The sequence below is a fragment of the Erythrolamprus reginae genome, chromosome 2 (genome assembly GCF_031021105.1).
Source record: "Erythrolamprus reginae isolate rEryReg1 chromosome 2, rEryReg1.hap1, whole genome shotgun sequence".
NCBI lineage: Eukaryota > Metazoa > Chordata > Lepidosauria > Squamata > Dipsadidae > Erythrolamprus > Erythrolamprus reginae.
In genome coordinates, this window is record NC_091951.1 from 328,534,109 (window position 1) to 328,556,564 (window position 22,456).

Below are 22,456 nucleotides of genomic sequence, written 5' to 3' on the forward strand. Positions count from 1 at the left end.
TATATATATATATATATATATATATATATATATATATATCTCACATATTTTTGCTAAATATTTAAAATTAAGAGAGACTAGGATAGCGCTATTTCGGCCTTGTTCTGGCCTCATCAGCTAGCCATACCCTTACTGGGATTTGATCATGGGGCTTCTGCCTTGTAAAAACATAAATAACATATATATGTGTGCGTGGTGTTTATGTTTTTATACCTATATCTTTTCTTCCATTCTCTCGTGATATATTGTGAGAAGGACCTACCTTTCAAAGAAACTGGTAAGTCAGAGAAAGGCCAAAGCCGTCGCAAATCCGAACAAACACTCCTCTTCCGGCTCCCTCCCAAGCTCCGCCTTCCCAAAAGAGGCGCGTTTAGTCCGTTTGAATCCCGACCTCCTCCTCTTTAGCGCCGCCCACTGAGTCTTTTGCCCCCGCGCTCTTTGGGTTGGTTTCCCGGCTTCCTCGCACACCGAAAAAAAAGGATTTTAGTAATTTTGCCCGAAACGCAGGTACGTTGTCTAGCCTGGGTTTTCCTGGGGAAGATTTAACTGGCGCTGCGTTGCTTCCCGCAGCCGAGTGGGACCAGGAGTTGAAGGCTCTCGTCTCGGCGGGTTGCTGGAGAAGAAATATATATACAGTATATATATTGTGTGTGAGCAAACAGTTAACTCAGTTTTAGTTATTTCTGTCTTCTCCGGTGTCGTCTGAACGTGTTGCGCGAGAGGGTCCAGGCAAACGAACTTCCAGCTGGTAAAGATGTAAGATTAAGATTTCTCCCTGAAAATCTTTGCACCCTTTTGTTTTGGAGGTTTTAAGCACGCCTGGGCTCATACCGCTTGCCTTTAAAAAATCGTATAATATCTTTGTTGTAAGCCCCCACCCCCCACTCGTTTAGATTTGTGTTGCATGTAATTTTAATAAATGATTATTCTTTGATCACAATGTGATGTCACAGCTGCTAGAGTCCTTTGAGGGTTGGGCAGCATATGGATGGATAGATAGATAGATTAGATAGATACAGTAGATAGATGAATAGACAGGTAGGTAGGTAGACAGATAGATAGATAGATAGATAGATAGATAGATAGATAGATAGATGATATACAGTAGATATAACAATCTGTGTGTTTATATATATACATATAAATATATATCTCCTCTCTCACACACATACACACAGATTGTTATATCTATATCACACACACACACATATATGTGTGTGTGTGTGTGTAGATTGTTCTGAGTTCAGGTTTTGAGTACCTATGTGACGTTTCGGCGAAATCACATTCGCCATCATCAGGCTGAAGTTGTTAGCTTCAGGCTGCTTTGAATATAGTTATATATTCAATATATAACAATATAATATAATTATAATATAGTATTATAATATATTATAATATATAATATAAAATAGCTATATAATATAACAATATATATATATATATATACATACATATATTACATAGTTATATATATAGTCATATATTCAAAGCAGCATGAAGCTAACAACTTCAGCCTGATGATGGCGAATGTGATTTCGCCTAAACGTCACATAGGCACTCAAAATATTACATATACCCGTGAAAATCTATGATAGATAGATAGAGTGTGTGTATGTGTGTGTGTGAGAGGATAGATAGATAGACAGATAGATAGACAGATTGAAATATATAGATATAACAGTGAATCACCACGGTTATTAAGTGCAATATCACATGACCACAATTTTCTGCTAGTTTCCCATTGAGTTTGATTGTGAGAAGCCAGCTGAGCAAGTTGCAAATAGGGATCGCAGAACACTGCGACTAAATGCAGACCTATTGCAAAGTACCCAAATTGCGATTACGTGATCAAGTGGGTGCTGCGGTGACTAAAACCTTTAAGGATTGGTCATAAATCACTTTTTTTTCTACACCACTGTAACTTTGAACATATAGTCGATAAGGGAAGGCTGTCTGTCTGTAATATTACTGATACTGTATTTGTACTGTTCCTTATCTACACCTACATGCTAAATAATCTGTTGTGATTCCTTTCACAGATTCACTTTGTAAAAACACTTTTCATGTGTTTGTTGTTGTTGTGATGGGGTCGGAAAGCCTCATGATCTTTTATGAAGATAATTCAGTGGAAGTCCACTATGCAGATGGTTCCAGATTGCTCCTTTCTCCGTGTGGATCAGAGTTCTTATTTGAAAAGGCCATTCCTCCCTCGGCTCACCCAATACAGCCACCAGAAAGACTTCGTCAGAGGACACCATTTGCCATTAGCCTCTATCGGGTAAACAAAATCTTCTTTCCCTAAGCAGAAGAAAATGACGTCCTTCTTTGGGATAACAGGATTGCAGTAGAATATCTTTGCTTAAACTCAAAAGAAAAGGGCTGAGCAAAAATTTGGCAATGCTGAAAGGTCAGCAAAGAGGACCAATTCATCACTGAGTTATCAGAAGACTAAGGCTCCATTTAACCCAATTCTTTCTTTAATCAATCCCAGTGTTTATTATATAAGGGGAGATACACTCCAAGACCAGGGAAGTATTAATACCACTCTACTACGCCCTGGTCAGACCACATCTGGAGTACTGCATCCAGTTCTGGTCACCAAACTTCAAAAGAGACATTGAAACTCTGGAGAAGTTGCAGAAAAGAGCAACCAAAATGATTAGGGGACTTGAAACCAAGACCTACAAAGAGAGATTGCGGGAACTGGGCATGGATAGCCTAGAGAAAAGGAGGGCCAGAGGGGACATGATAGCTGTATACAGGTATACGAGGGGTTGCCACAGAGAGGAGGGGGTTACTCTATTCTCCAGAGCACCAGAGGGCCGGACGAGGAACAATGGTTGGAAGCTGACCAAGGAGAGATTCAACCTAGAAGTAAGGAAGAACTTCCTGACAGTCAGAGCGATCAACCAGTGGAACAACCTGCCTGCGGAGGTTGTGAACTCCCCAACTCTGGACACTTTCAAGAGGAGATTGGACTGCCACTTGGCTGGGGTGCTTTAGGATTCCTGCTCAGGCAGGGGGTTGGACTTGATGACCTGCATGGTCCCTTTCAACTCTAACAATAAACAAACAAACAAACAAATAAATAAATAAATAAATAAAAAGTGGTAGTGCAGTGGTTAGAGTGCATTACTATAAGCTACTTCTGTTGATCACCGGCTGCCAGCAGTTTGGCAGATCGAATCTCAGTAGGGTCAAGGTTGACTCAGCCTTCCAAAGTCCATAAAATGAGGACCCAGATTGTTAGGAGGCAATATGCTTACTCTCTGTAAACCGCTTAGAGAGGGCTGTAAAGCCCTTTGAAGTGGTATATAAGCAGGGATGGGCTATGTGCCCAAATGAGTAGCGGGGGGAATGGCGGCGGTCACTTACCTTGGCCTATTTCTGAGCCTTTTTGCTTCTGTACATGCACAGAAGTGAAAAAAAAACCCGGGAATCTCGCACCCGTGCGTCCTCGTATGAGATTTGGCTTCTGGGCATGCCCAGAAAATGAATTACGTACCGGGCGGGCGGGTGCAGTTTTAGCTTTGCGTGATATAGACCTGGCTTCCAGTAAATTACCTGCGAGAAGATTGAGTAGATGGATTTTGCTTACTTTCCATTATAAGTTAAAATATTCTTTTACAATTAGAAATCATGCTGGATGACATTTTAAAATAGCTTTTTGTATAGCAATAATGCTAAGTAGTAAGAATTAAGTGGTTTTGCCAATATATAAAATTAAATTTTCTTTATTTCTTTTTTTTTTTTTAAGGAACAACTCTTGCGGGCAATAGATTTTCGAAATCAATACTCTGAGCGACCCTATTTATCTTCAGACATTATACCTCCAGAGAGGAAAAATGTAAGTTTTGAGTATATGTTTGGAAACAAACATGGATTCCAATGAAATATTTAATTGGTTAATATTTGGATTATTAGATAACATATAATTTTACTGATTCATTGGCAAGTACAAATTTTAAAAAATAGTACACATTATCTGTGTTTACACAACACACTTTCCTCATGCAGTTACTTTTTCAGTCAGTTTATTGCTAATAAATCCATAATCCTAGGTGGGTCAAGGTCTTGCTCTACATCTATTGCTCTACAGTCAATTTCCTCAAATCATGCTTGATGTTTGTGTTGGGATTTGTTCAATGTTCTTAATCCAATGGTGACTTTCCAATTGACCAGATCGGGCTTGAGTATTGCATTCAATCGCTTTGGGAAATATGCTTTGATTGGCATTGTGATCCTAAAATCCACAATGAAGCACTTCTATTTGTTCTTAACCATATTTGATAAAATATGATTTTTATTTTATTTTAAGATGTTGCTAGATCCTGAAATGTGTACATTCCCATAATTAGAATCTGATTTATATATTTTTCCTTATAAATAATTACGGTACATCAAGAAAACAAATCCATTTCCTATTTTCCATATTTAAAAATCTCTGCTGTATCCCTATTAAGAATTATTTTTATATGTAGAGGGACGGGCCTTGAGGGATAAGAAGAGTTGCTATCAAGGCCATGGTCAAATAAAAAAGTCTGGGAACTGTTCTGTCGGGCTCTCTGGTACACTCCTCCCAAAAATTCACAGGTACAAATATAAGACACACACACATTTGAAAATTCAAAACAATGTTCTTTATAATGAAAACTCACTTAAACCAAGCCCTCTTTTGGTATAGCAAAGAGTACTCGTCTCCAAACAAACTGGTAATTTGTACAAGTCCCTTATCAGTTCTGTGATACGTATCTTGCAGCTGTGAGGCAATTCACAGTCCTTCTTCTTTCACAAAGTGACACACACTTTGCTCTGGTTTAGTTTCAAAGCAGGGAAAAATCAGCACACAAAAAGTCAAAATCAGTAAAGCAGTCATGAAACACAACAATCAGATAATCCTCCACAATGGCCAAACCCACAGGCTGCTATTTATAGCAGCCTCACTAATTACCACAGCCCCACCCAACCACAGGTGGCCTCATTTTCTTTGATAATAATCTCTCAGTTGTTGTTGCCTATGCATCACTCTCCGCATGCGTGGCTGTATCATTAACTCTTGTTCTGAATCCAAGGAGGAGCTAGATAATTGACCTCCTTCTGAGCTGTCTGCCACACTCTCCTCCTCCCTGTCACTCATGTCTTCTTGGTCAGAGGAGCCTTCACTGGGGGCAAAACAAGCCTGCAGCATGTGGATGTCTCCCCCACACCCATAGTCCTTGGGGCAGGAGCAGGGCCATAGCTAACCAAAATAGGAACAAGGCAAGAATGTAACATGTCTGAGTCAAATGCCTTCCTAGTTCACCCAGAGATAAAAGAAAGGAGGGAAGAAGCACTTTCAAGATTCTGTTACTCTAAACTCTGTAATAAATGTCACATTGGCTTATGTGGCATTGGTTTTCTAATTGAATTCTAATTCCTGTATTGAAGGTCTGCTATCATCTTACTGCAGCTAGAAGAAATGTATCAGGTTTAAGTCCCTTATCACAAATGCCTCCTAAATTATATAAAAAATAATTTTGTAATATTACCATCTTTTTGTTATCCATAATAATCCTTGAAAATTCCTGGAAATTATCTTTGGATAAGCTGTATTGTCTACAAGCTACATCCCTTAGTTCCATTATCTATTCTGTTCCACTTACTTACACTGTATTTGTTTTATATCTACAATCCTATGTCTCCTGAGATAGCATTCCAAGTTCCATAGGATGGTGAATTTCTCTAAAATCAAACTCAGAATGTTGAACGAAGCTGTGACTTTGAGATTCCCATTACACCTGTATACCATCTTGGTAACTGGTAGCAGTAAAACAGAAAGAGTTGTGATGAAAATTGCATTACACCAGAATAGGTGCAGTTAGATATGATCCCCTGCCCTTTTCCATTCCTCAATTCAAAAAAATTATTATTTATTTATTTATTTTATTTTATTTTTATTTACTTACTTACTTACTTACTTACTTACTTACTTACTTACTTACTTACTTACTTACTTACTTACTTACTTACTTACTTACTTACTTACTTACTGGATTTGTATGCCGCTCCTCTCCGGAGACTCAGAGCAGCTCACAACAAAAACAGCAATGTGACAAATCCAATATATTAAAAGACATCTAAAAACCTATTATTAAAACCATGCAACACAATCATACCATACATAAACAATATAAGGCCAGGGGTATTTTAATTTCCCCATGCCTGACGACATAGGTGGGTCTTCAATAGCTTACGAAAGGCAAGGAGGGTGGGGGCATTTCTGATCTCTGGGGGGAGTTGATTCCAGAGGGCTGGGGCCGCCACAGAGAAGGCTCTTCCCCTGCGGCCTGCCAGACGACATTGTTTAGTCAACGGGACCCAGAGAAGACCAACTCTGAGGGACCTAATCGGTTCGCTGGGATTCGTGCAGCAGAAGACGGTTCCAAAGGTATTCTGGTCCGATGCCGTGTAGGGCTTTTTAGGTTATTACCAACACTTTGAATTGTGACCGGAAACTAATTGGCAGCCAGTGTAGGTCGCGGAGTATTGACGAGACTTGGGCAAATCTAGAAAGCCCCACAGCCGCATTCTGCACGGTCTGAAGTTTCAGAACACTCTTCAAAGGTAGCCCCATGTAGAGAGCTTTGCAGTAGTCGAACCTTGAGGTGATGAGGGCATGAGCGACTGTGAGCAATGACTCCCTGTCCAAACAGAGTCGCAACTGGTGCACCAGGTGAACCTGGGCAAATGCCCTCCTCGCCACAGTTGAAAGATGGTGCTCTAATGTTAGCTATGGATCGAGGAGGACGCCCAAGTTGCGGACCCTCTTCAAGGGCGGTCAATAACTTCCTCCCCAGGGTTATGGACGGACAAATGGAATACGCCAAATTAATCTAAATACTGTATATTCTTTCCTGTTACCTACCAAGATATGAATAGAGAAATACAAGCCTTTCTTTGTCTTCTCTTTGGATCTGCAGTTGGCAGGACTTTGGGAAAGTCTAAGCCAGTGATGGCGAACCTATGGAATGGGTGCCATAGTTTGCACATGAAACCATATCCGCTGACACCCGAGCCCTTGCCCTAGCTCTGCTCCAATGTGCGTATGTATGCTGGCCAGCTTTTTTTTGACTCGCACAGAGGCTCTGGAACCGCCTGCTACCGCACGAATCCCAGCGACCGATAAGGTCCCACAGAGTTGCCTTCTCTGGGTCCCGTCGACTAAACAATGTCGTTTGGCGGGCTCCAGGGGAAGAGCCTTCTCTGTGGCGGCCCCGGCCCTCTGGAACCAACTCCCCCTGGAGATTAGAATTGCCCCCACCCTCCCTGTCTTTCGTAAACTACTCAAGACTCATTTATACCACCAGGTATGGGGGAGTTGAGATATTCCTTCCCCCTAGGCCATTACAAGTTATGCATGGTATGTCTGTGTGCATGTTTGGTTGTATAATAAGGGTTTTTAGTTGTTTTATTATTGGATTGTGACATGCTGTTTTTATCATTGTTGTTAGCCGCCCCGAGTCTACGGAGAGGGGCGGCATACAAATCCAATAAATTATTATTATTATTATTATTATTATTATTATTATTATTATTATTATTATTATTTTAAAAAGGTTTGTCATCACTGGTATAAGCTATCAGAACTTTAAAACTCAATCTCTTCCTGCAGGTTATTTTCACTGATGTCACTGAAGCCAAATGGCCTGACCTTCATATGGCTAATCAGGAAATGTGTCCGCTGAATGGCAACGTGAAAGTCACGTCTTTAGATGGACACGCTTCCCTTTGTTTACCAGAGCTTCAGCAAGAATTTACGGTGGAGTTTTTATGCAAAGTAAGCGAGGGGCCGTCATCGTTTTCAAAGAGGAGCTCCTGTAAGTCAACCCAAGCAAGTTACGAAAGTTCCAGCCAAAGCTCTGGCTTTAAAATGGGTTCAAGGCCACTGGGAACAAAAACGAAGGACAATGCGGTTAGAGAAAATCGTGCACAAGAGAACAATTCAAGGACTGTGCAAGAAGAAGATAAGATATCTCAGTCTTCCCAGAAGAGTTTATTTGAATATTGTAGGGTAATGCAGCATACATCGGTGTCATCCTGCCCTGAAGAATGGAAGTACCCTTTGTCATTAGCATTAAGAATTCATCAGTCACATAGTGGAAATGAAATTGGCACTCATAAAGGAAAGAATGAAGAAGATAACATAAGCCTGGATGATGCTAATGAAAACAGAATGGCTGACACAGTTACTTGTCTACCTTCGGCGTTGCCTCTCAGTTGTCATGCTCCATTTCTACATAGGTAAACCAGTTTTATACATTAAAATGTCTGTATCCTTTATTTCCATATTTTTAAAAATTACTTTCTAAAATAGCTAAAAATCTGTTTTAAATCATAGTAACATAGAAACATGGATGTCTGACGGCAGAAAAAGACCTCATGGTCCATCTAGTCTGCCCTTATACTATTTCCTGTATTTTATCTTACAATGGATATATGTTTATCCCAGGCATGTTTACATTCAGTTACTGTGGATTTACCAACCATGTCTGCTGGAAGTTTGTTCCAAGGATCTACTACTCTTTCAGTGAAATAATATTTTCTCACGTTGCTTCTGATCTTTCCCCCAACTAACTTCAGATTGTGTCCCCTTGTTCTTGTGTTCACTTTCCTATTAAAAACACTTCCCTCCTGAATCTTACTTAACCCTTTAACATATTTAAATGTTTCGATCATTTCCCCCTTTTTCCTTCTGTCCTCCAAACTATACAGATTGAGTTCATTAAGTCTTTCCTGATACGTTTTATGCTTAAGACCTCCCACCATTCTTGTAGCCCGTCTTTGGACCCGTTCAACATCCATACCAAACAGTGGTTCTCAACTTTTCTAATGCAACGACCCCTTATGTTGTGGTGACCCCCAATCATAAGTCTAGTGCCAATTCTCCCAACAGAGCTTTAAGCTGATTGGCAGGAAGGTCAGAGGGACACCCCCATTGTAAACGCCTGATTATCGGATTGTAAAAATATACTGCTCAAAAAAATAAAGGGAACACTCAAATAACACATCCTATTGGATCTCTTCCATGGACGAAAAACGCGCCTTGCCAAAACGCACTACGAGTCCGCGAGTTCCTGACCAAACAACAGGTGCCAACGCTGCCCACCCCCCACCCCCTATAGTCCTGACGTTGCCCCAGCAGACTTCTTTTTGTTCCCAGCCCTGAAAGGAACCCGTTTTTTGTCCATAGAAGAGATCAATTAGCTGTGACAAAGACCTTGCGAGATGTCCCCGAAAACCCCTTCCAGGGCGCGTACCGGTCATGGCAGAGTCGCTGGAAAAAATGTGTAGAGGCCCAAGGACAGTACTTTGAAGAATTTTAAGTGTTTGTGCAATAAATTACTTTTTAAAAAATTGCATTACTTTTGGAACGCACCCTGTACATTTAGCAAAGTGATGGCATAGGCAAAAACTATCTTTATGTCTAGTTTTGGCATGCAATGCCCTGTAGCAGCATTCTGAGGGGAACAATTAAAACAGTTTCTGTCCAGGATATGAGGGGTCTAGATATTTTCTCAACCTCGCTCTGGCTTGTGCAGTATACAGGTCCTCAATGGAAAGCAGGCTGGTTTTGTTTGTTTGTTTATTCAACTTCAATGTCACCCAATCCCAATGGGACTCGGGGTGGCTTACAGCAATATAAAAAATACAGTAAAATAATAAAAAGAAGTCAAATATTAAATATTTAAACTATAAAACCCCAATATAAAAACCCACAAAGCAAACAGTCCAATCAACACACATGCATACCACACATACTGTACACAATTCAGCCATGACAGATGTAATTATTCACGGCCCCCAGGCCTGCCGGTACTTAATTCCATAGGGCCAGAGTAGCCACAGAGAAGGCCCTCCCCTGTCATCCCACCAACCTGCATTGCTTAGTTGACGGGATCTGCCGCACGAATCCCAGCGGCCGATAAGGTCCCACAGAGTTGGCCTTCTCCGGGTCCCGTCGACTAAACAATGTCGTTTGGCGGGCCCCAGGGGAAGAGCCTTCTCTGTGGCGGCCCCGGCCCTCTGGAATCAACTTCCCCCGGAAATTAGAACTGCCCCCACCCTCCTTGTCTTTCGTAAATTACTCAAGACTCATTTATACCGCCAGGAATGGGGGAGTTGAGACACCTTTCCCCCAGGCTTCTTTATATTTTGTTTCATGTTTGGTATGAATGTGCTGTTTGGATTTTAAATATGTGATAGGGTTTTATATGCTTCTTTTAATATTAGATTTGTTTTGCTATAATATTGTTTTTATTGTTGTGAGCCACCCCGAGTCTTCGGAGAGGGGCAGCATACAAATCTAATAAATAAATAATAAATAAATAAATCTGGAAAAAGCCAACCTGTGAGATCTTATTGGTCTCTGGGAAGTATGCGGCATAATATTATTATGCTTATTAACATCAGACATTCAAATCATAATTAATACTCTTCTATTTACATTTTCTATCTTTGAAAATTTAAGTCATCTCTAAACATTACAGCTTTCATAATGCCTTGTCAACACTGTATAAGTACCACTTATGTATGTCTAATATAATAGTTTTTAAAAACATTATTGATTTGATCCACAGATGGACCTTTACTGATATTTTTGAACAAAACCAGGAGGAGGATGGGAATCACTCATATTCACAGCCTATCAAAATACTTTGGAGCAAGGGTATTACTTACAGGTATGTGTATGTGTGTTCATGGAAGGAGTTGTAAAGACTAATAAATCTGTATTCTTACTTAATTAATTGATGAGCCGGGGTGGCGCAGCAGGTAGGTGCTGTACTGCAGGCCACTGAAGCTGACTGTAGATCTGAAGGTCAGCGGTTCAAATCTCATCACCGGCTCAAGATTGACTCAGCCTTCCATCCTTCCGAGGTGGGTAAAATGAGGACCCGGATTGTGAGGGCAATATGCTGGCTCTGTTAAAAAGTGCTATTGCTAACATGTTGTAAGCCGCCCTGAGTCTAAGGAGAAGGGCAGCATAAAAATTGAATAAATAAATAAATAAAATAAAATTTCAACCTGCTCTACTGGCTTCCCACAAGCAAAGCTAATGGGGAAGTCAGCAGAGAAGGTCACAAGTTGTTCTGGTAACACATCCCACATGCAAACACCTCAGGCTTTCCAACATGGCATATCCTCCTTCCCTCCTTTTCCCTCTGCTCGAACATACCTGCTCCCTCCTTCCTTCAGCTTCATCACAAATTAAGATCTCATGGTTTATAAAACATGGGTCCCCATCCCCCATCCGTGGACCAGCATCAGCAGGGGTGGGTGCCTATCGCTTCAGACTGGATCGGCCAAACCGGTAGCGATCCGCTGGTGATTTCATGGTGGCGTCACGGATCCGGTTCGGTTGGTGTCTCTATGGGCGCCACCAACTCTTTTTTTTTTTTTGGGGGGGGGGGGGGTCCGAATTTTTTACTGTTTGGAAGATTTTTCCTCTGTTGCTGCTTGAAAATGGTCCCTCCCACCCACCCCCGGGTTTCTACTTACCTTTATTCCTTCTCCTGAAGCACAGCTGGTCAGTTTCTCAGCTGTTTTGGGGGGTTATTATAGCTACTGAGCATGCACAAAAGTAGAATTGCACGAAGGGGCACATACAAAATGTCGTGATGCGAACCAGTGGCGAAGATAAGTGGAACCCTGGACCTTATTTAACCTTTTAACATGTTTAAATGTTTCGATCATGTCCCCCCTTTCCCTTCTGTCCTCCAGACTATACAGATTGAGTTCATTGAGTCTTTCCTGATGCGTTTTATGCTCAAGAATGGTGGAAGGTCTTAAGCATAAAACTTATCAGGAAAGACTTAATGAACTCAATCTGTATAGTCTGGAGGACAGAAGGGAAAGGGGAGGACATGATCGAAACATTTAAATATGTTAAAGGGTTAAATAAGGTCCAGGAGGGAAGTGTTTTTAATAGGGAAGTGAACACAAGAACAAGGGGACACAATCTGAAATTAGTTGGAGGAAAGATCAAAAGCAACATGAGAAAATATTATTTTACTGAAAGAGTAGTAGATCCTTGGAACAAACTTCCAGCAGACATGGTTGGTAAATCCACAGTAACTGAATTTAAACATGCCTGGGATAAACATAGATCCATCCTAAGGTAAAATACAGAAAATAGTATAAGGGCAGACTAGATGAATCATGAGGTCTTTTTCTGCCGTCAGTCTTTTATGTTTCTATGTTTCTATTAACCCACCCCTGAGCATCAGGCCACAGCATGCCAAAACTGAGCTGCACAAACAAATGAAGTTCCATCCACATGATGCAGGCAGCACATGAAAGCATGTCCCATCTGGGCCAAGAAAAACCTCTCTCCACAGAACCCAGTGCTCAAAAGGTTGGGGGCCACTGGTTGAAAGCATTTAGCATAAATTTTTCCTATTCTTTAACCCTAGTTTTTTGTAATGCTTTTAATTAATTAATTGTTCAGGAGAATAGGAAAACTTGTTTAACCTTTTGATATTTCCTTAATTTCAATATTTAATTACAGGTTATAATTCTTCTGTGGATCAATAGATTATGATTGGGTTTTTTTAAAATCCTATGAGGTTCTATTAGCCTCCTTCCAGAATCTGATCTGGATTTGTCTACAATTAATCTATGTAGCCTATTTATTTGTTTGTTTGTTTATTATTTATTTTTTGATTTGATTTGATTTGATTTGTATGCTGCCCCTCTCCGTAGACTTGGGGCAGCTAACAACAATAATAAAAACAGCATATAACAAATCTAATATTTAAAATAACTAAAAAAAACCTTATTAAAGCACACACACAAACATACCATGTATAAATTGTATAGGCCTATTGAGATAATTAAAATGTAGTGGAGCTAATAAACTATATTTTTTATTAGGTTATCTCTTGGATGTAGAAGCATAGAAATTTATCCTGGTGATGGATCAGTCTTTAAATCAGAAGGTTTCTTTTTGGGGAAATACTTCACTCGTTATTGTATTAACCCACGAACCAAACAGGTAAATGACAGCAAGTAAACTTTTTCTTGAATATTTTTAATGATAGCTGTTTTTCAGGAATGCTAGCCCATTTAAAATGAGGATTGTGATAGATTATGGCTAACAAATTAATGAGAGAGAGAGGAAAGGAGGGGTACTCTGAGTCTTCGGAGAGGGGCGGCATACAAATCTAATAAATTAGAAACATAGAAGACTGATGGCAGAAAAAGACCTCATGGTCCATCTAGTCTGCCCTTATACTATTTTCTGTATTTTATCTTACAATGGATATATGTTTATCCCAGGCATGTTTAAATTCAGTTACTGTGGATTTATCAACCACGTCTGCTGGAAGTTTGTTCCAAGGATCTACTACTCTTTCAGTAAAATAATATTTTCTCATGTTGCCTTTGATCTTTCCCCCAACTAACTTCAGATTGTGTCCCCTTGTTCTTGTGTTCACTTTCCTATTAAAAACACTTCCCTCCTGGACCTTATTTAACCCTTTAACATATTTAAATAAATAAATAATAATAATAATAATAATAATATTATTATTATTATATTATATTATATAATGTGCGTGCGTGCATTCACGCATGCAAGCAGTACACTTTTCTTGCCCCTTTGCAGATAAGAAAGAGACAAATATATACACCAGTGATGGCGAACCTATGGCGCGGTTGCCACAGGTGGCACGTGGAGCCATATCTGAGGGCACGCAAGGCGTTGCCTTATGTCAGCTCCAGCATGCATTTGCGTGCTAGTCAGCTGATTTTCGTCCGTTTTGACTCTCCGAGGGTTCAGAAAAACCTCCTGGGGACAACGAAAAACGGCCCAACTGGCCTACCAGTCCAGAGTTTTCAGTGAGGTCGTGCACATGTGTAGGGGTTATGTTGCATGTGTGGGGGAGGGCATTGCACTGTGGGTGTGGGCACACCCACCCACAAGCCATTGTGCTCGCACGCACCCTTTTGGCACCCGAGCCGAAAAGGGTTTGCCATCACTGATATAGACTATTAGTGTATCTAATGATTTTTTAACTTATTTATTCCCATAGAGTGGTACCTCTCCTTAAGAACTTAATTCGTTCTGTGACCAGGTTCTTAAGTAGAATAGTTTTTAAGTAGAAGCAATTTTTCCCATGGGAATCAATGTAAAAGCAAATAATGCATGCAAACCCATTAGGAAAGAAATAAAAGCTCAGAATTTGGGTGGGAGGAGGAGGAGGACAGTCGCTGCCGAAGGAAGAAGGTGAGGTGAGGGGAATCAAAAAAATCCAAAACTTTAAGGCTCAAAAAAAAAACAAAGAGGGACTCTGAGGCGGCGAGGAGGAGCACGACCCAGCGCGAGGCTGCCTCCCATATACTGCACCAGAAAGAGAAACACAGGCGGGTGAGAGGGGAGAACCTCCCACTCCTTTGACCAAAAGCTGCTGCTGCTCCTACCTGCTTCCTGTTCCTTCCTATGCTGAAGGACTCCTCTCTCTTCTCGCTCGTTCGCTTTGTAGCTGACACCTTTCCTTCACTGTGGTGACTCCTCGGTGTGCCTTTCCGCCCCCAGACGCTCCGGGAGGCAACCTCGTGCTGGGTGTATAGGAGGCAGCGTGAGGGAGTCACCACAGCGAAGTGGTTTATTCCCTGTCCAGAAAACACTCCGTTCGCTCTGGGCTGCCCAGAAGCGAAAGCAGCATTTCTTTTCTCTGGGCGCTGGCAGAAGTTTATTCTCTCTCCAAGCGCCCAGAGAAAGGAAAATGCTTTGTTCACTCTGGGCTGCCAAAGCCTCCTTAAGTGCTACTGAAAGGCTCCTGGGGCAGCCCAGAAAAGCCCGAGATAGCCGGAATTAAAGGGCGAATGGCAGGAAACTGGCCGGGCCTTTGTGCTGCTCTCAAATTTCCTGGAAAATTTTTCCAGGCTTGGGTTCTTAACTAGAAAATGATTCTTAAGAAGACGCAAAAAAATCTTGAACACCCAGTTCTTATCTTGAAAAGTTCTTAAGTAGAGGTGTTCCTACGTAGAGGTACCACTGTACTGTATTTCCCATTTTTTGTACCTAGGTTTCTTACAATTATTTAATTAGATGTGAGGTTTTTGATTTAAATGTTTGGTTTCCTTTCATGAAACAGAAGACAAGAAAGAGCAAGTTATTTTGACTGTTTCTGTCATAATGACCCTGAACTCAACCCTAATAAACCCATGTTTTCATAGTCTGTGGCCTAATGTCTTTTTTTAAAAAAAAAAGCAAAACAGTAATATGGTTTCTTCTTATATTATCCAGCCTCCCAATCTTCCTATAATATTCCCCATCATCACTTTTGAAAAATCTTTTCCGAGCATTTAATCCTACTTCCACATTAATTCCTGGATTTACTGTAAGAACTGAGGTGCTTTATGTTCATGTTGAAATCCCTACACCTATCAACAGTCTTACAGTTAGTCTTGCACTTTTACTTTTTCATTTTTGACAGAGCTGCATCAGACCTACAATTACCTGTGGCATATGTCACAAAAACAAGAGATTAGGGCAATTTAACACCAAAGGAACAAATTGCATTAAACATTATAATGAACAACTGTTGATCTGGATTTCAGTACTTTAATTATCTGTTGTACTTACTTTGTTGGTTAGCGTTTTTTGTAAATAGGTTGTTTTTTTTCACTTTTACATTCATCTTTTAGATAGAAGAAACTATGTATTCTGTAAACGGCCTACCACCAGATGTCCCTGGTAGTCTCTACTCCATAGGGACAATAATAACACAGTCAGTAAGGTGAGGTACTTTGCTTTCTTTTAAGCATTTGTTCATTGTCAATATTTTTCAGAGTATAAGATGCACCTTTCCCCCCCTAAAAGTGGCTGAACATTTTGGGGCGTCTTATATTCTGAATGTAGCTTTTTCGAAGGGTTTTTTTTCAGCCCTAACAAGGCACTAGCAATCTTACTGGCTTGCAGGCTTTTTCATTGCTACTCTCTCCGAAAGTTTTTTCTAGCCGTAAGTCTTTGCAGGCTTTTTTTTCATTGCTACTCGCTCCAAATAAGGTTTTTTAAAGCCCTAACCAGGGGATAAAATACTGTGCTGGTAATGTGCTTTTTTCCACTATTTTCCTCCTCCAAAACTATTTTTCAGATTATAAAACAAACCTTAGTTTTTAGATGATATCACTGAATTTTCTAGGAATTTGGAATAACGTTTAGTCACTTTCAGTAACATTGACAAAAGGACAACAATTAATGAAAACTGTTAAAAGTATCAAAATCCATGAACCTAGATTAATTGTGGGCATGTGTGACAATCATAAATGCAAAAACTGGTAATAAGCAACTTTTTCTAGTGTCATTGTAATTGAACAGTCATTAAATGAATTTTTGCTGGTTGAGGACAACCTGTATATGAATGCCACATAAAATAAATGTATCTTGATTCTAAAGAAGAATAGCTAGGAATTTAAAATTTTTGTTAAGCTTTAATGCAATCATCAAGCATTGTGTGTTAGACCCCTCTCTCTACTGCTCATTCTAGCAAAAGGCGCTGGGCATAAAATGATAGTTATAATTTTTTCCCAAACATTTTTATTTTATCAGATATTTAACAATACAGTCAAGAAGAAAATCAGGAAAAATGGAAAACTAAAAATAGATAGGATAGAAGCAATATAACAATAATGTTTTTTTCAACGTAACATCATTAATGAGCTAACTTGTAGTAAAATATCCTGTGTTAATTTAGAACTTCAAAACATTATTTAAATTAAGTTAATATGCAGTAATCACCAGCAATGAACAGTATGAGTAATACATTTCAATGTTTTAAAAGATTGCAACTTAAAGTGAAAATTGACTGTCTTTTTTATTTTTCTAATTAGAGTTCTTCAACATAATCTCAAGAATATGCTTTCCTTGACACATAATAATAATGTCTGCTGCTGGAAGTTGGTAGGTATGAATGTGATAATCAAATATGAGCATAAGATAAGTTAATACAACTATAATGTATCTTTTTTTATTTCACTTGTTTTTTAATAGTCTTCTGAGACAGGTGGAAGAGAAGTGTTACCACGCCCTGTGGCTGAAACATTTGTTCCTAATGTAGGAAGATTCTTTGCATATTCAGATAAGAAAATATATGCTCTGTTTTGTGATGGGATAGTCTTGAATATGGAGTGGGATTTCATTTCTCACTCTGGAAGATCACAGGTGAGCAATAGGTAACGTTAACTATATTTATTTCACATTTAAAGAAATATCAAGAAGGATCACTAGATAAATCGAATCAGATCAGAATAAGTGCCCTAGTGCTCAACTGATAAACCAGGAATCTGCAACCTTGGCAACTTTAAGACTTGTGGACTTCAACTCCCAGAGTTCCTCAGACAGCAAAGCAAAACTGGCTGAAGAACTCTGGGAGTTGAAGTCCATATGTCAAAGTTGCCAAGGTTGGAGACCCCTGCTATAAACAATCCTTGGCAACTTTTAAAATTGGCTATTTAACATATGACCTTGTAAAAACAGTGTTTCTCAACCTTGGCAACATTAAGATGGATGGACTTCAAATACTGTAGGTATTTGGGGCAGTGGGGGGGACATACCATAATAATGTCCAATGCCTGCCCTGTGTTCAACAGTACCCAGAATAGACTTTTTAGATAAGATTAGATTGACAGAGTTGTTATAATAATAATAATAATAATTATTATTATTATTATTATTATTATTATTTATTAGATTTGTATGCCGCCCTTCTCCAAAGACTCGTAAGGAGCCTTGTAGGTAATGTAGTCCAACCCCCTAGCCCAAGCAGAAGACTCTACATCACTTCTGATATTTAAAACATTTAGAATAACAGAGTTGGAAGGGAGTCTACGGAGATGGGCAGCATACAAATCTAATAAATAAATAAATAAATAAATCTTGGAGGTCTTCTAGTCCAACCGCCTGCTTAGACAGGAAACCCTACACCACTTCAGACAAATGGTTATCCAACATCTTCTTAAAAACTTCCAGTGTTGGAGCATTCACAACTTCTGCAGGCAAGCTGTTCCACTGATTAATTATTCTAACTGTCAGGAAATTTCTCCTTCGTTCTAAGTTGCTTCTCTTCTTGATTAGTTTCCACCCATTTCTTCTTGTCCTGCCCTCAGGTGCTTTGGAGAATAGGTTGACTCCCTCTTCTTTGTGGCAACCCCTGAGATATTGGAACACTGCTATCATGTCTTGGTAATGACCTTTAAAGCCCTTCATGGCATTGGACCAGAATACCTCCGGAACCGCCTTCTACCGCACGAATCCCAGCGACCGATAAGGTCCCACAGAGTTGGCCTTCTCCGGGTCCCATCGACCAAACAATGTCGTTTGGCGGGCCCCAGGGGAAGAGCCTTCTCTGTGGCGGCCCCGGCCCTCTGGAATCAACTCCCCCCCCCAGAGATTAGAACAGCCTCCACCCTCCTTGTCTTTCACAAGTTACTCAAGACCCACCTATATCACCAGGCATGGGGGAACTAAGACATCTCCCCCAGGCTTTCTTATATTTTATGTTTGGTATGTATGTGTTGTATGGTTTTTAACAGTTGGGGTTTTTTATCTAATTTTTATTATTAGATTTGTTCCATTGTTATACTGTTTTTATTTCTGTTGTGAGCCGCCACAAGTCTTTGGAGAGGGGCGGCATACAAATCTTATAAATAATAATAATAATAATAATAATAATAATAATAATAATTATTATTATTATTATTATTATTATGTCTCCCCTAATCTTGTGGACATGTGGCAGTCCAATCTCTTCTTAAAAGCCTCCAGTGATTTTATTTTATGTTCTATTTATACACACATGCATGTTGCAGGAATACTGTAAATACACACAAAAAAAATAGTTTTAAAAGAAAGTTAGCGTTAGCATTAGTCCCTCCCGTGCTAATAGCATGTCAGGCAGCAAGCATTTTCAGTCTTGAGCGAGTAGTTCAGCGTCTTCCCATGTGATGTTTAGATGTTCCATCTTGCAGAAGATCCAGAAAGCTAACTGGTCCTCCAGTTTAGAAATAGACTAGGAAATCAACATGACCTAGAATAAATTACAGGGATAGTGGACCTTCTTTCCTATATTATTTTTTGTTCCTTTGTCCAAGATTCCTCAAGAGAACAACGCAGGTTGGTGTAAACTGACTTGTCCTGAAGGAGCACAACAGCTGTTCCAGATTGATCATCCTGGCCCCTATGAGAGGTATTTGTGGAGAATTTTAGGAGACTTGATCCAGTTCAACGTCTGTAAAACCAAGATGGTGGGAGTTGTTTTACAAATTACTTTTATCGACAAAGTCCTTTTTACAATACGGCAGATGTTAAAAGTACAGTAATACCTCATGATACGAACTTAATTGGTGCAAGGAGGAGGTTCGTAAGACGAAAGGTTCGTAAGACAAAACATTGTTTCCCATAGGAAACAATGTAAAGTCAATTAATCCGTGCAACCAAAAACACCCCCGCAAAAAAACGGCTTTCGGCGACTGCTGGGAAGCCGCGCGGCTGTTTTAAAAGGCGCAGCTGTCTCCTGAAGCCGAACGCTAAAGCCGAACTTCCGCGTTCGGCTTCGGGAGACAGCTGGGAAGCGGCGTGGGTGTTTTAAAAGGTCGCAGCCGGCCTGGGGTGCTTCCCAGCAACCTCCCGAACCGAACCCGGGGTTCAGCAAAATTTTGCCTCTTCTTACAAACTTTGTTCGAGTTACGAACCGGCGTTCGGGAGGCTTCTGGGAAGCCCCGCCGCCCGGCTGTCACCTTTTAAAACAGCCGCACGGCTTCCCAGCAGTCTCCGAACACCGGTTCGTAACTCGAAAAAAGTTCGTAAGAAGAGGCAAAATTTTTCTGAACCCCGGGTTCGTATCACGAGTTGTTCGTAAGACGAGGGGTTCGTATCTTGAGGTACCACTGTAGTTGTATAATGGTTGATGGAATGACTGGAGTAATTTTTCCAAAATTACAATTTTTTTCCTCCAGAATTCTTTGTGTTATGACACAACTACTGTATCAAGATTTGTGCAATCCTTAAGTTAGCAAATAATCACAGAAAAAATGATTATATGCAACAGTACAAGGAATATGTCCTTCTGCTGCTGCTGAAATGCTTTCCACGATTAAACACTCAAGTCCCTCCTATCTCTTATGTCACCATTTTCATGCAGCTCTCATCCATTCTGTTGATAAGCCCATAGAGGTTACTCACTTTCCTGCATTTTTGTTGTACTCATTTTTTATTATTTTTTACTAACTTAATTGGTGTTCATAAGATGTTCCACATTTGCCATGAGTCCTTAAAAGCTGTTTCCCATTTACACCAGATGCAATAAAACCTTTTTCTTTAATGCAGATATATCACAACAGTGGTGGAATGGTGCAGAAGCCTGAACAAGGAAAGAGGGACGTGTACCAATACAAAAGAATCCATTGAAGAACAAAGCTGGTATTCTTAATTAAAACAATCCCTGAATATTATTAAATCTGCAGTGATCCTTTGTAAAAGCCATCCATCGGATTTATTATCTTGGCCTTGATATTCCAAGCGTCTTTTCCCCACTTTAATTAAAAGTGTAGTTTGTTCTGCAAATTAGTAGCAAAATATGCATTCGCTTTCTAATGATTCCTTTGAGATTTTTTTAGAAATATCGTGTTACCCTGAAAATAAGACCCTGTCTTGTATTTTTTAAACTGGCCTTATTTGGGGCCAGGTTTTATTATTTTGGGGCACGTGGAGCAAGGCAGGGCTCTTCCTGTCCTCTTACCTAATTTCCAGCTTTGTCTCCCTAACCCTAGCCAGAGGAAATGGGGACTGGCTGCGCATTCGTTTAAATATTTTTGGGGAGGGCTTATTTTTGGGGAAACACAGCATATGAAATGGAAGCAACAAAACAAATTTTCCGTGTTCACTTTCTAGAAGGACATTCTGCTGTACCAGATTTTGCTGCTTAAAAATATAAATATTTGTTTTAATTAGGTTTCTTTTTTTCCCCTAGGTCAGTTGCCGCTGAGCTCGAAAAAATAAGACGATTCAATTGTATCCTTTTCAATCCCCACAACACTTCTTAAAATAGATAATTCTCGGTTTGAGACATCCAATGATTGCCCTATTGGGAACTCTAATTCGGTTTCCAGTCAAAGCTTTAATAAAATAGCTGGGAATAATAGTATCCATATGGTACAGACTTTCTTGTGACAATGTTTGCTATGCCGTAGTTATCATTAACTATGCATTTGCATTCTTATTTAATGAAATACTCCAAAGGAAATTCTAAATTGTGATGTGTGTGTTTAGTTGTTCCCCCTGTTCACAGAGACACAATCAAAGGGAAGTTTTTGTAAAATTTTATATACATGTATATTGGCATTGCAGAATACAATACAGTGAAAAGCAATTCAAGTTCCTTCTAATTCAAGTAAGAGATGAGAGAAGGGGCTGTTTTTAGTATCTTATTTATTTACTTACTTACTTACTTACTTACTTACTTACTTACTTACTTACTTACTTACTTACTTACTTACTTACTTACTTACTTATTTACTTATTTAATTTGTATGCCGCCCCTCTCCGCAGACTCAGGGCGGCTCACAACAGCAACAGAAAACAATATATAATACAAATTCAATAATTAGAAAGCTTGTTTCTCTTTAACAACATACTACAGTTTTAGTCGACAACAGCAATATTCCAGGTCGGTTTTCAACTGTGGGAAGAAATTTGTCATCCAACCTAGATACAGGAAGTGTATTAAAAGAAGACTTTGGCGTAGAGGATGTCAGTATCAAGAACATAACTGAGTCTTTGGAAAAAACTTCAAAAGTTATAAATGATATCGACTCTCTTCTGGCTTCTTCCACAAAGCATACTGGAGTCAAAAATAGTTCAAGGAAGGTTGTCCATCTTTAATCTGACTGAAAAAGCAAAGGTCACTAACTTCACAGATCATATATAAAATGTATATAAATTATGACAAATCACAATTTTTCAGATTAAATATCATATTACAAAGAAATGTGAAGTGTGGCTTCACTGATACCCAAATAAAATGTAACACTATTGACTTCTGTTTTTTTTAATAGTTTCCTCAATATTTTTCAAAGTCCACAAAAAGACCTAACCAAGGCAATGTGTTCTAATCAAATTGGCACAATACTTTATATTTGATAAGTAAATTGCAGTCATATTCTGTTGTGGTTTAAAAAAAAAAAAGTATTTTCTGTATCAGAGTTGTTTCTTTGGTGATGCCAAGCACAGATTGAAAAGTGAGTGTTCTACAGCAGTGTTTCCCAACCTTGGCAACTTGAAGATATTTGAACTTCAACTCCCAGAATTCACTTGCTGGGGAAACACTGTTCTACAGTCAAAAGCAAACCTTACATGAGGCTGTGTTTTAGCTTTAAGACATTAGCTCACTTGTTTTTTTGTTTATTCATCAAATTTCTA

The 22,456-nt window shown here is 39.6% G+C and overlaps 1 protein-coding gene across 2 annotated transcripts; it reads left to right on the forward strand.

Moving 5' to 3' along the window:
• The first annotated feature begins 354 nt into the window (after positions 1-354).
• Positions 355-22,078, forward strand: C2H5orf34 (chromosome 2 C5orf34 homolog). Of its 2 annotated transcripts, none has more exons than XM_070743393.1 (13): positions 355-507; positions 2,040-2,278; positions 3,758-3,847; positions 7,652-8,280; positions 10,617-10,718; positions 12,910-13,030; positions 15,688-15,779; positions 16,873-16,942; positions 17,033-17,203; positions 19,132-19,226; positions 20,366-20,458; positions 21,009-21,049; positions 21,678-22,078. In XM_070743393.1, exons 2-13 carry the CDS (start codon positions 2,084-2,086, stop codon positions 21,917-21,919), a joined length of 1,941 nt encoding a protein of 646 aa, XP_070599494.1. In that variant the 5' UTR covers positions 355-507; positions 2,040-2,083; the 3' UTR covers positions 21,920-22,078. The 2 variants fall into 2 exon arrangements, with proteins under 2 accessions (XP_070599494.1, XP_070599493.1); XM_070743392.1 differs by lacking the exon at positions 355-507 and adding an exon at positions 666-756.
• The last annotated feature ends 378 nt before the right edge of the window (positions 22,079-22,456 follow it).

What these genes read in the sequence shown, in the direction of transcription:
- C2H5orf34 (XM_070743393.1), top strand. Translation starts at nt 2,084, where the DNA reads ATGGGGTCGGAAAGCCTCATGATCTTTTATGAAGATAATTCAGTGGAA. An exon ending in CATGCTCCATTTCTACATAG is followed by an intron (nt 8,281 to 10,616) that starts GTAAACCAGTTT and finishes TTTGATCCACAG; the next exon opens with ATGGACCTTTACTGATATTT. An exon ending in ATAATAACACAGTCAGTAAG is followed by an intron (nt 15,780 to 16,872) that starts GTGAGGTACTTT and finishes TTTTCTAATTAG; the next exon opens with AGTTCTTCAACATAATCTCA.